The following is a 17,650-nucleotide window of genomic DNA, read 5'->3' as shown; positions in this document are numbered from 1 at the left end:
TGCCGCCCTCCCCCCATAGTCTAGTTCACTGGGGGTTCAGTCTTAACAGGACCCAGGGCTTCCCCTTCCACTGGTGCTCTTACTAGGATATTCATTGCTACCTATGGGGTCAGAGTCCGGGTCAGTCCATGTATAGTCTTTAGGTAGTGGCTTAGACACTGGAAGCTCTGGTTGCTTGACATTGTTGTACTTTTGGGGTCTCGAGCCCCTTCAAGCTCTTCCAGTTCTTTCTCTGATTCCTTCAACGGGGGACCTATTCTCAGTTCAGTGGTTTGCTGCTGGCATTCGCCTCTGTATTTGCTGTATTCTGGCTGTGTCTCTCAGGAGCTATCTACATCCGGCTCCTGTCGGTCTGCACTTCTTTGCTTCATCCATCTTGTCTAATTGGGTGGCTGTATATGTATGGGCCACATGTGGGGCAGGCTTCGAATGGGTGTTCCTTCAGTCTCTGTTTTAATCTTTGCCTCTCCCTTCCCTGCCAAGGGTATTCTTTTTCCTCATTTAAGGAAGGAGTGAAGCATTCACATTTTGATCATCCGTCTTGAGTTTCATTTGTTCTAGGGATCTAGGGTAATTCAAGCATTTGGGCTAAAAGCCACTTATCAATGAGTGCATACCATGTATGTCTTTCTGTGATTGGGTTAGCTCACTCAGGATGATATTTTCCAGTTCCAACCATTTGCCTACGAATTTCATACACTCGTTGTTTTTGATAGCTGAGTAATATTCCATTGTGTAGATGTACCACATTTTCTGTATCCATTCCTCTGTTGAAGGGCATCTGGGTTCTTTCCAGCTTCTGGCTATTATAAATAAGGCTGCGATGAACATAGTGGAGCACGTGTCTCTTTTATATGTTGAGGCATCTTTTGGGTATATGCCCAAGAGAGGTATAGCTGGATCCTCAGGCAGTTCAATGTCCAATTTTCTGAGGAACCTCCAGACTGATTTCCAGAATGGTTTTACCAGTCTGCAATCCCACCAACAATGGAGGAGTGTTCCTCTTTCTCCACATCCTCGCCAGCATCTGCTGTCACCTGAGTTTTTGATCTTAGCCATTCTCACTGGTGTGAGGTGAAATCTCAGGGTTGTTTTGATTTGCATTTCCCTTATGACTAAAGATGTTGAACATTTCTTTAGGTGTTTCTCAGCCATTCGGCATTCCTCAGCTGTGAATTCTTTGTTTAGCTCTGAACCCCATTTTTTAATAGGGTTATTTGTTTCCCTGCGGTCTAACTTCTTGATTTCTTTATATATTTTGGATATAAGGCCTCTATCTGTTGTAGGATTGGTAAAGATCTTTTCCCAATCTGTTGGTTGCCGTTTTGTCCTAACCACAGTGTCCTTTGCCTTACAGAAGCTTTGCAGTTTTATGAGATCCCATTTGTCGATTCTTGATCTTAGAGCATAAGCCATTGGTGTTTTGTTCAGGAAATTTTTTCCAGTGCCCATGTGTTCCAGATGCTTCCCTAGTTTTTCTTCTATTAGTTTGAGTGTGTCTGGTTTGATGTGGAGTTCCTTGATCCACTTGGACTTAAGCTTTGTACAGGGTGATAAGGATTGATCGATCTGCATTCTTCTACATGTTGCCCTCCAGTTGAACCAGCACCATTTGCTGAAAATGCTATCTTTTTTCCATTGGATGGTTTTGGCTCCTTTGTCAAAAATCAAGTGACCATAGGTGTGTGGGTTCATTTCTGGGTCTTCAATTCTATTCCATTGGTCTATCTGTCTGTCTCTGTACCAATACCATGCAGTTTTTATCACTATTGCTCTGTAATACTGCTTGAGTTCAGGGATAGTGATTCCCCCTGAAGTCCTTTTATTGTTGAGGATAGCTTTAGCTATCCTGGGTTTTTTGTTATTCCAGATGAATTTGCAAATTGTTGTGTCTAACTCTTTGAAGAATTGGATTGGTATTTTGATGGGGATTGCATTGAATCTGTAGATTGCTTTTGGTAAAATGGCCATTTTTACTACATTAATCCTGCCAATCCATGAGCATGGGAGATCTTTCCATCTTCTGAGGTCTTCTTCAATTTCTTTCCTCAGTGTCTTGAAGTTCTTATTGTACAGATCTTTTACTTGCTTGGTTAAAGTCACACCGAGGTACTTCATATTATTTGGGTCTATTATGAAGGGTGTCGTTTCTTTAATTTCTTTCTCGGCTTGTTTCTCTTTTGTATAGAGGAAGGCAACTGATCTATTTGAGTTAATTTTATACCCAGCCACTTTGCTGAAGTTTTTTATCAGCTTTAGTAGTTCTCTGGTAGAACTTTTGGGATCACTTATATATACTATCATGTCATCTGCAAATAGTGATATTTTGACTTCTTCTTTTCCGATCTGTATCCCCTTGATCTCCTTTTGTTGTCTGATTGCTCTGGCTAGAACTTCAAGAACTATATTGAATAAGTAGGGAGAGAGTGGGCAGCCTTGTCTAGTCCCTGATTTTAGTGGGATTGCTTCAAGTTTCTCTCCATTTAGTTTAATGTTAGCAACTGGTTTGCTGTATATGGCTTTTACTATGTTTAGGTATGGGCCTTGAATTCGTATTCTTTCCAGGACTTTTATCATGAAGGGTTGTTGAATTTTGTCAAATGCTTTCTCAGCATCTAATGAAATGATCATGTGGTTCTGTTCTTTCAGTTTGTTTATATAATGGATCACGTTGATGGTTTTCCTTATATTAAACCATCCCTGCATGCCTGGGATGAAGCCTACTTGATCATGGTGGATGATTGTTTTGATGTGCTCTTGGAAATGGTTTGCCAGAATTTTATTGAGTATTTTTGCGTCGATATTCATAAGGGAAATTGGTCTGAAGTTCTCTTTCTTTGTTGTGTCTTTGTGTGGTTTAGGTATAAGAGTAATTGTGGCTTCGTAGAAGGAATTCGGTAGTGCTCCATATGTTTCAATTTTGTGGAATAGTTTGGATAATATTGGTATGAGGTCTTCTATGAAGGTTTGATAGAATTCTGCACTAAACCCATCTGGACCTGGGCTCTTTTTGGTTGGGAGACCTTTAATGACTGCTTCTATTTCCTTAGGAGTTATGGGGTTGTTTAACTGGTTTATCTGTTCCTGATTTAACTTCGATACCTGGTATCTGTCTAGGAAATTGTCCATTTCCTGAAGATTTTCAAGTTTTGTTGAATATAGGTTTTTATAGTAAGGTCTGATGATTTTTTGAATTTCCTCTGAATCTGTTGTTATGTCTCCCTTTTCATTTCTGATTTTGTTAATTTGGACGCACTCTCTGTGTCCTCTCGTTAGTCTGGCTAGGGGTTTATCTATCTTGTTGATTTTCTCAAATAACCAACTTTTGGTTCTGTTGATTCTTTCTATGGTCCTTTTTGTTTCTACTTGGTTAATTTCAGCTCTGAGTTTGATTATTTCCTGCCTTCTACTCCTCCCGGGTGTATTTGCTCCTTTTGTTCTAGAGCTTTTAGGTGTGCTGTCAAGCTGCTGACATATGCTCTTTCCTGTTTCTTTCTGCAGGCACTCAGCGCTATGAGTTTTCCTCTTAGCACAGCTTTCATTGTGTCCCATAAGTTTGGGAATGTTGTATCTTCATTTTCATTAAATTCTAAAAAGTTTTTAATTTCTTTCTTTATTTCTTCCTTGACCAGGTTATCATTGAGTAGAGCATTGTTCAATTTCCACGTATATGTGGGCATTCTTCCCTTATTGTTATTGAAGACCAGTTTTAGTCCGTGGTGGTCCGATAGCACGCATGGGATTATTTCTATCTTTCTGTACCTGTTGAGGTCCGTTTTTTGACCAATTATATGGTCAATTTAGGAGAAAGTACCATGAGGAGCTGAGAAGAAGGTATATCCTTTTGCTTTAGGATAGAATGTTCTATAAATATCCGTCAAGTCCATTTGGCTCATGACTTCTCTTATTCTGTATACATCACTGTTTAATTTCTGTTTCCATGATCTGTCCATTGATGAGAGTGGGGTGTTGAAATCTCCCACTATTATTGTGTGAGGTACAATGTGTGTTTTGAGCTTTAGTAAGGTTTCTTTTACGTATGTAGGTGCCCTTGTATTTGGGGCATAGATATTTAGGATTGAGAGTTCATCTTGGTGGATTTTTCCTTTGATGAATATGAAGTGTCCTTCCTTATCTTTTTTGATGACTTTTAGTTGGAAATTGATTTTATTTGATATTAGAATGGCTACTCCAGCTTGCTTCTTCTGACCATTTGCTTGGAAAGTTGTTTTCCAGCCTTTCACTCTGAGGTAGTGTCTGTCTTTGTCTCTGAGGTGTGTTTCCTGTAGGCAGCAGAATGCAGGGTCCTCGTTGCGTATCCAGTTTGTTAATCTATGTCTTTTTATTTGGGAGTTGAGGCCATTGATATTGAGAGATATTAAGGAATAATGATTATTGCTTCCCGATATATTCATATTTGGATGTGAGGTTATGTTTGTGTGCTTTCATTCTCTTTGTTTTGTTGCCAAGACGATTAGTTTCTTGCTTCTTCTAGGGTATAGCTTGCCTCTTTATGTTGGGCTTTACCATTTATTATCCTTTGTAGTGCTGGATTTGTAGAAAGATATTGTGTAAATTTGGTTTTGTCATGGAATATCTTGGTTTCTCCATCAATGTTAATTGAGAGTTTTGCTGGATACAGTAACCTGGGCTGGCATTTGTGTTCTCTTAGGGTCTCTATGACATCAGTCCAGGATCTTCTGGCCTTCATAGTTTCTGGCGAGAAGTCCAGTGTGATTCTGATAGGTCTCCCCTTATATGTTACTTGACCTTTTTCCCTTACTGCTTTTAATATTCTTTCTTTATTTTGTGCGTTTGGTGTTTTGACAATTATGTAACGGGAGGTGTTTCTTTTCTGGTCCAATCTATTTGGAGTTCTGTAGGCTTCTTGTATGTCTATGGGTATCTCTTTTTTTAGGTTAGGGAAGTTTTCTTCTATGATTTTGTTGAAGATCTTTACTGGTCCTTTGAGCTGGGAGTCTTCACTCTCTTCTATACCTATTATCCTTAGGTTTGATCTTCTCATTGAGTCCTGGATTTCCTGTATGTTTTGGACCAGTAGCTTTTTCCGCTTTACATTATCTTTGACAGTTGAGTCAATGATTTCTATGGAATCTTCTGCTCCTGAGATTCTCTCTTCCATCTCTTGTATTCTGTTGGTGAAGCTTGTATCTACAGCTCCTTGTCTCTTCTTTTGGTTTTCTATATCCAGGGTTGTTTCCATGTGTTCTTTCTTGATTGCTTCTATTTCCATTTTTAATTCCTTCAACTGTTTGATTGTGTTTTCCTGGAATTCTTTTAGGGATTTTTGTGTCTCCTCTCTATGCGCTTCTACTTGTTTATTTATGTTTTCCTGGAATTCTTTCAGGGATTTTTGTGTCTCCTCTCTATGGGCTTCTACTTGTTTATTTATGTTTTCCTGGAATTCTTTCAGGGATTTTTGCGATTCTTTCAGGGATTTTTGCGATTCCTCTCTGTAGGCTTCTACTTGTTCTCTAAGGGAGTTCTTCACGTCTTTCTTGAAGTCCTCCAGCATCATGATCAAAAATGATTTTGAAACTAGATCTTGCTTTTCTGGTGTGTTTGGATATTCCATGTTTGTTTTGATGGGAGAATTGGGCTCCGATGGTGCCATGTAGTCTTGGTTTCTGTTGCTTGGGTTCCTGGGCTTGCCTCTCGCCATCAGATTATCTCTAGTGTTACTTTGTTCTGCTATTTCTGACAGTGGCTAGACTGTCCTATAAGCCTGTGTGTCAGGAGTGCTGTAGACCTGTTTTCCTCTCTTTCAGTCAGTTATGGGGACAGAGTGTTCTGCTTTCCGGCGTGTAGTTTTTCCTCTCTACAGGTCTTTAGCTGTTCCTGTGGGCCTGTGTCTTGAGTTCACCAGGCAGCTTTCTTGCAGCAGAAAAGTTGGTCTTACCTGTGGTCCCGAGGCTCAAGTTCGCTCGTGGGGTGCTGCTCAAGGGCTCTCTGCAGCGGCAGCAACCAGGAAGACTTGTGCCGCCGTTTCCGGGAGCTTCAGTGCACCAGGGTTCCAGATGGTCTTTGGCTTTTTCCTCTGGCGTCCGAGATGTGTGTGCAGAGAGCAGTCTCTTCTGGTTTCCCAGGCTTGTCTGCCTCTCTGAAGGTTCAGCTCTCCCTCCCACGGGATTTGGGTGCAGAGAACTGTTTATCCGGTCTGTTTCCTTCAGGTTCTGGTGGTGTCTCAGGCAGGGGTCCTGCCGCTCCTGGGCCCTCCCCAACGGGAGCCCAGAGGCCTTATACAGTTTCCTCTTGGGCCAGGGATGTGGGCAGGGGTGAGCAGTGTTGGTGGTCTCTTCTGCTCTGCAGCCTCAGGAGTGCCCACCTGACCAGGCGGTTGGGTCTCTCTCTCACAGGGTCTGGGGGCAGAGAGCTGCTCGGGCCTAGCTGCTTTTTGACTGCATGGTTCAAAGTGACTCTGGGCTGTTTGGCCACAGAGACTCACCCCGAAGATGACTGCCATAAATCTTAAGATTGTTGGATAAAGCCTCTCCCATGAATTTACGGCACAGGAGTATAACATTCAAGGGATGCCTCAGCTCGAGCAGATACCAGTTATCTCCTCAGTCAACACCCAGTGTCTCCACCACCTGACCTCATCGCCTGACTTCTTTGCCTCCAGCTATCACTGCCTATACCCTCATCTCCCCCTCCTTCATATTTCACAAAGGTCACTCCCCCTACCTGAAAGCCTTAAAAGCTGCAATGTTCATCCCAATAAACGAGACCTTGACAACAGAACTTTTGCTTGGTCTCCTTCTTCTCTTCACCCCCATTTTGGCCCACAGGTAGAAAGCCTCTTCGGGGCCCTGAATAACTGGTTCCCCACTGGCGGGGACAGGCTCTCTGAATATATGTTATGGTTGTATAACTTGGTCTTCTTGTGGAACTCCTAATAGTTGGTACAGCATCTGTCACTGGCATTTACTAAGCATGAATTAAATAATTATGGAAAGTGAAGATGTGCAAATATATAATTATTATATTAAGGAAAGAACTTGAATACGTCTTTAATGTTTCAAAGTGTATTTAATCAAATTCAGAGGACTAACTCTTCAATGATGTGTTACAGTGTAGAATTACTTGATGATGTTTAGTTTCGACATTATTAAAACTTTTTTACACAGTGCAAGGAATCAAATGTCAGCAGTAGTTGTGTACATTGTAGGCTAGCACATGTCACTCCCAACTCACTAAAGCTTTCCATTATTTCAAATCCACATTTTAGAGGAAAAGATACTTTTTCTGTTTAGATAAGAAATAATCCTCTGTTTTATTATTTTTTCTTTGTACGTTTTATCTACAGCAAAGAAGAAAGTTTGTGATAGATTTTGTTTTTCTGTTCTTATCTTGGACATTATAATTTCCAATATTTAATGGGATAAAAAATGTACTGAATAATGCCCCTTCTCAGTTAAGGCTAGATAAGCACTATCCATACAGTTCAAGAACGTGTAGCTATAATTTGGCAGTTTAAAAATCAATAAGTATGATTTATGAGCTACTTATTTTGACTAATTAAATACTGCTTCAGTAATATATCTTTTCAGATGGATAACATTTATTTAGAGTTAAATTTTGCTGGCTTTTGGAAATAGATGAATACCATATGTTATTCAGTTCACAAAATAAAATATACACATATGTAGATGTATTTGTATAACACATAGGGGTGATACTTTGTACATTAATATAATACCACATAAGAATTAGTAGGTAGCTGATAATTACACATTGCTAGCCAAGTAAATGGAGAATGAGAAGTACAAGCTAATATATAAGTGTGAAATATTTTCTTCCTTTGACGCTGTAAAATAATTCACGACAAGATACAACTTAAGGGTGAGTTTCTTTAGTTTATACTACAAGGGAATACTTCAATGTAGTGAAGGTCCATCAGCAAGGAGATAATGGGAAAATTGATTCTACAGTCAGAAAGCAGAAAGTAATGAAGGCTGTTGCTAAGCTAACATTATCCTTTTTCTGTAGTGTGAGAGTTTGGCCTGTGGAATCATATTACCTCAGTTTAGGCTTCCCACTTTCCTTAATGTAGAAAATGCCTCACACCCATGCCCAGAGATTCATTTCTTAAGTTGGTTATTGTTTTCACCAAGTTGGTAATTAATATAAACTATCATCAGCTCAATACTTGTCAACTTGATAGTTCCCTGCATGACTTTTATGCTGTAAGTATCCACCTCTAGGCTCCTGAGGATCCCATAATTCAAACTCAATCCAGTCAAACTTAATGTACCCCTGGTCTTTAACAATTCTAACCCTGTTAAAAATGGAAATGTATAATTTCTTCTGAGACACAGGCAATCTCTTAACTGAGCATTCGTCTAATAAAATAAGCTACACATGCAGTTGCACAGAGTAATCAAATCTTATTCCAAAAGAGAAGGAAGGGAGGCATATGAAGGAAATATCAGACTAAAGTAAGACTAAAACCAAACAGTGAAATCAACAAAAGTTACAGCTTCCAAATCAGGTACCCAGGCTCATGATAGAATTGTCTGGAGCAGAAAGGGCTTAGATAATCCCAGATTACAGGCTTTGTTGCCTGAAACACATATAGACAATTTCTTGGGTTATATCAAACTGTGTTTGTGACTTGGCTAGGAAGACACGTGATTCTTATCTCCTCAATAAATTGGAGATCTCACTGCATAACAAGTTTCATTGTAGTGGCTTTACATAGTGGTCTCTCAGGCCTTGACTGTAGGGACTAAATCTGCCAATCATTGACAGATCTTAGGGCCTCTCTGAAACTATGAAGTAAGACTCCTGATCAACTCATGTTTAATGCTTTTAGAGCTTCTTTAGCGGTTACAAACTCTTCAATAGCCCTCCCTCAAAACATGTCCAAGGACTTAAGTACAATATGACCAGTTTTATCATAGCAGTGGCTCTTTTCTCATTATCTGTAGTTTACAGTATTTACTTTCTTCATTAATGTGACAGAATGTGCCAAGAAGCAATTTTAAGGGGTAAGGGTTTATTTTGATTTATAGTTCAAGGGAACACGGAACATAAGGATATGGGAGGTTTGGGGGTAAAAGGGTGAGACAGCTCATCACTCTGAGTCTGCAGTTAGGAAGCAGAGAGATGAAGGCTCATACCTAACTAGATTTTTTTTTTTATGTAGTCTGGGACTTCAAATGATGTCACTTAAATGTGTATGAGACCTTGCACCTCCATTTTGCTAATCTAGAAAATCTCTTGCAGATATACTAATAAATGTATCCTCAAGGCAACTCTGATTCTATAAAGCTAAGAAAACTATGTCTCATTGTATAAATATGAAACCAGATCCTTTCACAGTTCAGTGTGTGGGTAAAACTATTATACTACTATAATCACATATCATGGTGTTTCCTAACCGACCCCTTTAGTTCATTCCAAGAAAATTATTTTAGATAATATATTAGTAATGTGAATTAAAATCCTTCTGGTGAAGTAATTCTATGAACTCAAGTGAAAGGAAATGTCTGCAATATAACCAAAACTTCCGGAGTAGAAAATTCCAATTGACTTGTTATTTCTTATCATTGTTCAGTAGTCTTGCTTCTGGAACTTAAAATATTTTTCCTGAAAATATTAGATCCATATAATTACCATTTTAATAGAAGCACACTTTATAGAGACTAGTGAACAATTAATAAAAAGAATTCTTAAGAACAAGAATTTAAAGTACTCTAAATATAACCAGAAGAGGTGAACTATCTGTGAAATCACAACAGCTTGAAAATGATTGTAGATGCTAACAGTCAAGTTATATTTATATTTTAAATACCAATATTATATAACATAAGGTTTTAAATTGTATTAACATGTGTACTTCAAACACTATTTTGCCTTGAGTTTAAATCTGAGAAATCTTTATATATTTTCAGTTTAATTTTAAACTTTAGAAAGACAGACAGTGTGTTATATTTTAACAGTTAACTTAGATCTATCTAGGAACTTGGAAAGAATGAGATATAAACCTTTCAAAGTACACTTTTTAAAGCACCAGCAAATTGTCTTTCCAAATTATTTTGATTCCTAGCATAAGAAGCATAGGTAGTACAATATATATCAACATATTTTGACTTGAAGCTATAGAGATGGTTTTTATTATAAAGCATTTTATTAATTGTATATTCAAAGCTATGTATTTTGGTTCCTAGCATAAGAAGCATAGGTAGTGCAATATATAAATATATATTATATATGTTAATATAATCTTAGAAATATAGTGTTCTATACAACATAAATGTATTTCGAGATGAGCAAGCCTGCTGGAATACGGCATTAAGGGTAGACAACTTATTGTGACAAGAGCTCTGTTCTAAAACACTTTTACTAGTATCACTTCTAAAAGCCCATTTGCAAATACGTGAAAACATGAAAGTGTACTGTGGCTGAACTTGCCTCAGTGCTGAAATCAGATGTCTTCCCTGTCACATTTAATTGTTTTATGTATAATATACTATCTTAGAAAATGTTAATATCTTAATTTTTTGTCTTAGTGCTTATAGAGTTGCCTAAATGCTTGAGAATTTAAATAAAATCAACCTACAAAATCATAGGCTGGGAATGTATCTAGGAACTTGGAGAATATAAGATATAAACCTTGCAAAGTATACTTTTTAAAGCACCAGTACATTATCTTTCCAAATTATTTTGATTCCTAGCATAAAAAGCATAAGTGGTACAATATATGTAATATATTTTGACTTGAAGCTTTAGAGATGGTTTCTGTTATAAAGCATTTGATTAATTGTATATTCAGAGCTATATACCTAGGATTCATCTACATGTTTCCAAATTTTGACCTTCGAATTGAAGAAAGCTAATGAAACTGAAATAAACACACAAACAAAAGCTTGAAAGTATAGCTCAATAATTTTTATAGTAGATATGCATAATAAAAATAAATATTTTAAAAACAAAATTTAGTAAAGAAAACATGTCTTATATTATTGCCTTTTGGACCGGAAGCTTCTGATTCCTGTCTTCACAGACCTTTGGACTTGTCTAAAAACAGTTTCTTCCACTAGCTCATGACTTCCTTAAAGACAAGAACCCATTCAGACACTACTGTAGAGCAGCACACAACTAGCAAATCTGTATCTCTTGTTCCTCCTTACAGGCCATTCTTAAGAACAAATGATAAGTTCCATAGCAGGGAGGTGGCTGAGTCAGTAAACGTTCTCCATAGCAACATGAGAACCTGAGTTCAGATCCCATGTAAAAGAGAAAAAGATGGGTTGGGGGAATGGAGGCAGGCTATGCCGTGAGCTTGCTGTGCAGCCATTCTAGCCAATCAGTGATCTCCACGTTCAGTGAGTATCACTGAAGTCTTTAAAAATAGATCCAGGAGACATCCAGGAGAAGCTAAAAACTAGAGGGTGATATTTTTGAGATGGTTTTGCCATGGGCTGTTCAGTTCAATGACAGATTTGCTTCTTCAGGCAAGACCCAGAGGAATTTTATTTCAGGAGAGATTCCTGCTATTCATATGCTTTTCCTATTATTATTAGATATACCTAACAATCACTAGGTATTAGCCCATTCTTTTGAACAGATTTCTGCAAAATAACAAAGATGTACTGTCTTGCATTGATGCTATATAGGCAAATAGATGACTTCTTTTTTTTTTTTAATTAACTTGAGTATTTCTTATATACGTTTCGAGTGTTATTCCCTTTCCCGGTTTCCGGGCAAACATCCCCGTCCCCCCTCCCCTTCCTTATGGGTGTTCCCCTCCCCACCCTCCCCCCATTGCTGCCCTCCCCCCAACAGTCTAGTTCACTGGGGGTTCAGTCTTAGCAGGACCCAAGGCTTCCCCTTCCACTGGTGCTCTTACTAGGATATTCATTGCTACCTATGAGGTCAGAGTCCAGGGTCAGTCCATGTATAGTCTTTAGGTAGTGGCTTAGTCCCTGGAAGCTCTGGTTGCTTGGCATTGTTGTACATATGGGGTCTCGAGCCCCTTCAAGCTCTTCCAGTTCTTTCTCTGAGATGACTTCTTAATCCTTAATGATGATCCTATAAGAATTCTTAAAATTACATTAGTAATTATTAAGTTCTTTTATAATAGGGCTGCTGTTAAATCTTTTCTGATATCAAAATTACATTGAAAACTCTGACAGGCTTCAAGAGTCACTAGTTAAATGATTCTGGGACAGTAAACAGGCATTTACAACTTAGAGCACCTTCTAAGAGGTGGTAAAACCATTAACCAGAGGACATAAAAAGCAAAGTGAGAATTTACTATAGGTGAAAAGACAGAAGATAAAATAATGCAGGGTTTATCTATACAAAACTTCACTAGTAACTTAGTCACAAAATTATAGTTTTGTAAACCTGTAGAGCTAGTGACAGATAATGAATATCTAGCCAGATAATTACTCTTAATGGATATACATGTAAACATTTTCTGTTGTAAACTTCTTATTTGATTTATGATTTAAATTTATGTGTAAACCTGTGGTGAGCTTTTGACCATGTGATCATGTATTCTGAAAGATGTATAAGTGTTGAGGACAAAGAGAGAAAAAAACCTTTTCAGACAAAAATGAACTCAAGTTTTCTTCTTATAGACTTAGTTTTGATTCATTTAGCAATAAAAGTATACAAGCTTTTTCTTTCTCTATACAATATTTATTTTCATCCAGAATGAGTGTGTTCTTTCTACACTGGTGCTTGGTGTAGAACAACAAAACAAACAACAACAACAACCAAAACCAATAAAACAGGAAAACTGCCTGGGCTGGCCCTCAACAAATAGATAAAAAATAAGGTGGAGAGTAAAGAATGAAAACTATTGACATTAACCTCTGGTCTCTTACATGTATATGCTCACATACATGTTTACTTCTGTATTCACATGAATACACACAAACAATATACCAAACATAGATACACACACACACACATACACACACACCCCAAAAGAGCCAACATGAGGTAGCTAGTGTACCTTACAGTTTTATAGTCCAATAGTACTGCCTGTTACCCATGCCTTTAATATCAGTACTTGTGAAGCAGAAACAGGCAGATCTGTGTGAGTTCAAGATCAGCATAATCTTGAGTTTTATGACAGCTAGTGCTTCAAAGTGAGATTGTGAACAGAGAGATCTAGTCCCACCCTATAGAAAAGCTATGTGCTATGTCACATGCTGATTCAGGAACAGGTGGAGAATGGCCATGAACCTATAATGAATTGCTCTGTGGAGGGGATCTCATATCAAGTTGGGAAAGACAGAGAACCTAGTCCCTGGTGGTAATACCTAGGCCATGACAAGTCCCTATTACCATGTATTTTATTATTCTCTCTTCCCACTTCACTAGGTTTGTATGAAGAAAATCTAGTTATACACCCTCCATAGGTTTACACTAGGCTCACTAGGAGCACAGATTAGGACAGCCATGTGAGACAGATTCAGAGTAGGAATGGGAGGAAAGGTTTACTCAGAAGTCCAGAGATAGGCTGAACCTGAAGATTCCCAGTTTTTTCCCTTGGCAAGATTAATGAACTGAGATTTTTGTTGTTGTTGTTCAATGTCCTTCAGCTACACAATGCAGCCGAGTGACTTCATGTATTCATGGATCTTTGGTGTTTGCTACAGGGTTAAGACTACATGTTCAGAAACTTGGAGTTATGGCTAATATATCTCTCTATATATATCCTTTATGGTCATGGAACATCTTCATGAAGTCCATTCTTTTTTTTTCTTTTCTTTTTTTCGGAGCTGGGGACCAAACCCAGGGCCTTGGGCTTGCTAGGCAAGCGCTCTACCGGTGAGCTAAATCCCCAACCCCATGAAGTCCATTCTTGACATGTATTTTGTTTGTGTCTTTGTTTTTCAGCATTCATCGCCATAACCTCACTGCTCTCTATATCATAAATTCTAAAAGGCCTTAGTCAAATCAAAAACCATGCAAACTAACTCCCCTGTCCAAGTACTAGGTCTCCTTTTCTCTGTCTACAATTCCCTTCCCTCTGAATTCACTTCTGTTTACTCCAACAATTGAGATTCTTTGTTCTCTACTAGTAGACTGAAGCCTTCTCATACCAGTAGTGCCTTTTTGAACCTTTCCTTTTGCAGCTCCTCTTCTCATTGCCACAGATACTAGGTAAACCTCTCAGCTTCTAGAGTCTCTTTAGCAGTAGACTCAGAACTATTCTGCGTGGCCAGTTCTCGAGGTGACTACTATCAGTTACAGGTTAGGTGACAGTTAAAAATGGTATCATTCCTTAGAGAGAAGATACTAGCACTAGACAAGGCAAGCTCGAGGCTTAGTTTATCACTTGATAACATATGTTACATTCTTTTCTGTATATTGGTTTCTGGTCAATAAAATGGCTTAGTGTGGCCAGAAATGAAGTTCTAAACTGCCATACGGGGCTGTCAGAATGTAAATAATGCCTTAAACACTTTGCAAAGAGCAAGACTATCAGGATCCTTTCATTTCTGATATTTGGCACCTGAAGTTTCCATATCAGAAGAGAAACTACAGAGGATTAATAACCTAATATCATAGCCTAATATCCTCTCCTCATTTCATTGCATGTTATGTAGAATGCAGGTACAAAAGCGAGAGCTAAACATTGATGCTTGTTTGGGACACACAAATCCTATACATCAATGTGAAGTAAAATGAAAGATATACTTGGAGGACAAGGAAATATTACATTGTGACACATGTCCAAAATGAGAATTACTTCATAAGAAGCCTTAGAAAGGCAAGCAGTGGCTATGAAGAAAATTTCTCCCTGATTGTGAAGTTCTGTAGTAATGATGCTTTGCAGAAATTATGGGAGTAATTGAAAATGGCAGTTTGTTTTGGGGGGTTGGGGTTGGGTGGGGTTGGGGCTGTTTCTGTTATTTCCATCAGTGAAATTATTCTTCCTAAGTAGTGACTCATGAACTTCTATTTGCTAGTGGCTATTGGTGAGCAAGATTCCATGCTCTTTGATGGAACACTGCATCTAAACCTGAGTGTTATGGGAGGAAAAGGAAGCTGATCACATGATTAATAAAATCCAGAAAGAATCTAAACTTGTTTACATGCAAGAAAATTATGTCATCTCGTAGTATATGATGTAATTAGCATAGACAAAAGAACTTGCAGGGTTATTTGTTAAATTACATGCACTTATGGTCAGTTATCATCAACTTAGCCAATACACAGAATGCAACTATATTAGCAATAAAATGTCTACACAGCCATATAGAATATCGTTTTCCTGCTTTAAGGAATACCAAGTGAAAATGAGTATACAAAAACTGAATGGGATTCATCACTTTTGTCCAATCTTCCTAGGGTAGAGTGCAGATTGCTCCCAAAGAATAAAAGCCAAAGTGCCAAGATTTTTCTATTTCCCTGAGTAAGGACAAATGTCATACAATTGTCTACAATTTAGAGCAGGAATGTTTTCCTATTGATATTGTTAGGAAAAAATATTTACTGGCGTTTACTTGAAGCTAACATGGGATGGTGGTCCAGAGGGTAGATGCCTGAGATACTTATGTAAATAAGAACACTGAAAGTTACCAAACCAAAGCTTCATGTTTTCCTTGGGAATAAAGGATGATCACCATTCACATACTAAGCAGAGTAAAGGCTTATACCATGTGTTATTAACTGTCACTTCCAACATATACTTCAAGTATCTATTTTAAAGCACGTGAAATTTAAATAGACATGATGCTCACTGCACTCGACATTATAGCCCCATTAATACCAGAGAAGAAAACCTGATTCATTTATACCTTCATCTTTTTTTTTTTTTTGGTTCTTTTTTTCGGAGCTGGGGACCGAACCCAGGGCCTTGTGCTTCCTAGGTAAGCGCTCTACCACTGAGCTAAATCCCCAGCCCCTTATACCTTCATCTTAATGTGAACATCTACTCTGAACTTCATTCAGTACTTACGTAGAAAGTGTCTAATGTACTTAGTGCTCTTCTGTAACGACATAGTTATCCATAGAAATCATAATTCAAAATCCATCATTTGTTGCCTTACCGGCTGTTGAATTTCTCCGGGTGCTTTTCTCTCATGATGTGGAATCTGTGTGCAATGGAAGCATCCTAAAAGAAGAAATGGAGGAGTGATAGTGTGATTTTTATTATCTTGTAAAATATTATCTTGTTAACAAACAACATTTTATATCAATTCATTCTTTACAATATTATTGACAAGAAGATGTTCTGAAATTAGAATGTTAAGTTAATATTAACATTTCTGTAATGTCAAGGAGACTATGACTACATAATCATGTCAAAACCTTTCAGTTGTCATATTTATATAAGAAATTGCTTTCTATTTAAATTATATATCTTTTAATTCCTGGTTCAGTCCCATGCTTAGATTCTCCTTAAAGGAATATATTTTGTCATAAAGTCAAAGAGTAGTTGAATGTATCCAGAATAAGAGTAAAAAGGATGGCTTAAGGAGAAAAAATGTCACACCAAGTTGTTCTTGCTCCTTTAAGATTGATTGTGGGTAAAAGGACAATGAGAGCCTGGTGATCTAATAAAGCAGTGTAATCATTGGTTTCAGACTTTGCTCAGCATGCCCTGATGTGTAATTAATAACTGTTCATAACACATAGAGCTTTCTGACCCATCTCCTGTAATGGAGAAAACCGACAGTGAGAAGGTCACGAAGACTTGGCGACAAATATAACTCATCTCATGCTAAATACAACGGTACTGAAGCCTAATGGCTGCCCCTTTCTTTTTGGTAGTCCAGTCAGATTTCTCTTTAACTGAAGAATGAAACTGAATGTGTGATACTGATGGAGGGCTGTGACTCAAGCTTTTGGAGCACAGAGCACTGTATCTAATTTTAAGCAGCTTTATTATTTCAAGTGAGGAGATATTTTCCCATTTTCAGCTACACATAATTAATCACTTATGTGAAAAACTAACATATTTACCAATCATCTTAATAGAAAAGAGCTTTTGTGATTGAATGATAAGTTTGCTTCAGATGGAAGACAAAAGGAAAAATAAAACTAACTCAAAAGAAGTAAAGAAGTTTTGGATTTGAAAGAATCTTGAAAACACTAATCAAGGATTAAGAGTCTAATGAATGAAATGAAAAGGCTGATGTGTTTGCTCATGCATAACAAAGCACAAGGACTAACAAGAGGAACCAAGAGCTGCAGATGGCAAAGAGGCTCTCTCTGTAAGACAGAGCAAGCTGCAACTATTTATATACATTTTGCACACTATCAATTGTCAAGTAATTACTGTGTAAATACAATAACATAGAAACAATATTTATAATAAAATTGACTCATAAAATTCTCCACGAATTGATGTTCCTAGCATGCAACTTTGAAACAGAAATAAAATATGGTCAATATAGTTCATTCTTTTGGTCTAATATATTGCATATTTTAAAACAAGTATTATAAATATACACTTGGAAGTCAACATAACAATGAGGTTATGTATTTTTCTTATATTGGCACACAATTTTACAGATATTCAAAGCAAACTATTGGTGATATTCATGTTCTTTGATCTATAATGTTTTTTAAAAAAGCATCAGTCTTAACTTCATTCCTAGTAATACAACATAAACTTGGAGTATCAACCAACTGTGTAAATCCAGCAAACAACTAC

The 17,650-nt window shown here is 37.6% G+C and overlaps 1 protein-coding gene across 11 annotated transcripts in view; it reads right to left on the bottom strand.

The window, feature by feature from the left end:
- Dgkb (diacylglycerol kinase, beta) overlaps window positions 1-17,650 on the bottom strand; it is a 756,364-nt gene that overhangs the window by 296,472 nt on the left and 442,242 nt on the right. For all 11 annotated transcript variants that reach the window (XM_087554410.1, XM_087554412.1, XM_087554415.1 and 8 more), the window contains 1 exon segment: window positions 16,041-16,105. In XM_087554410.1, the coding sequence (XP_087410536.1) occupies window positions 16,041-16,105 (65 nt within the window).

This window comes from Rattus norvegicus, chromosome 6, assembly GCF_021556685.1.
Source record: "Rattus norvegicus strain SHRSP/BbbUtx chromosome 6, alternate assembly SHRSP_T2T, whole genome shotgun sequence".
Lineage (NCBI taxonomy): Eukaryota > Metazoa > Chordata > Mammalia > Rodentia > Muridae > Rattus > Rattus norvegicus.
Note: the sequence above shows the minus strand (reverse complement) of the source record. Positions and strands in the feature narration are given on the sequence as shown.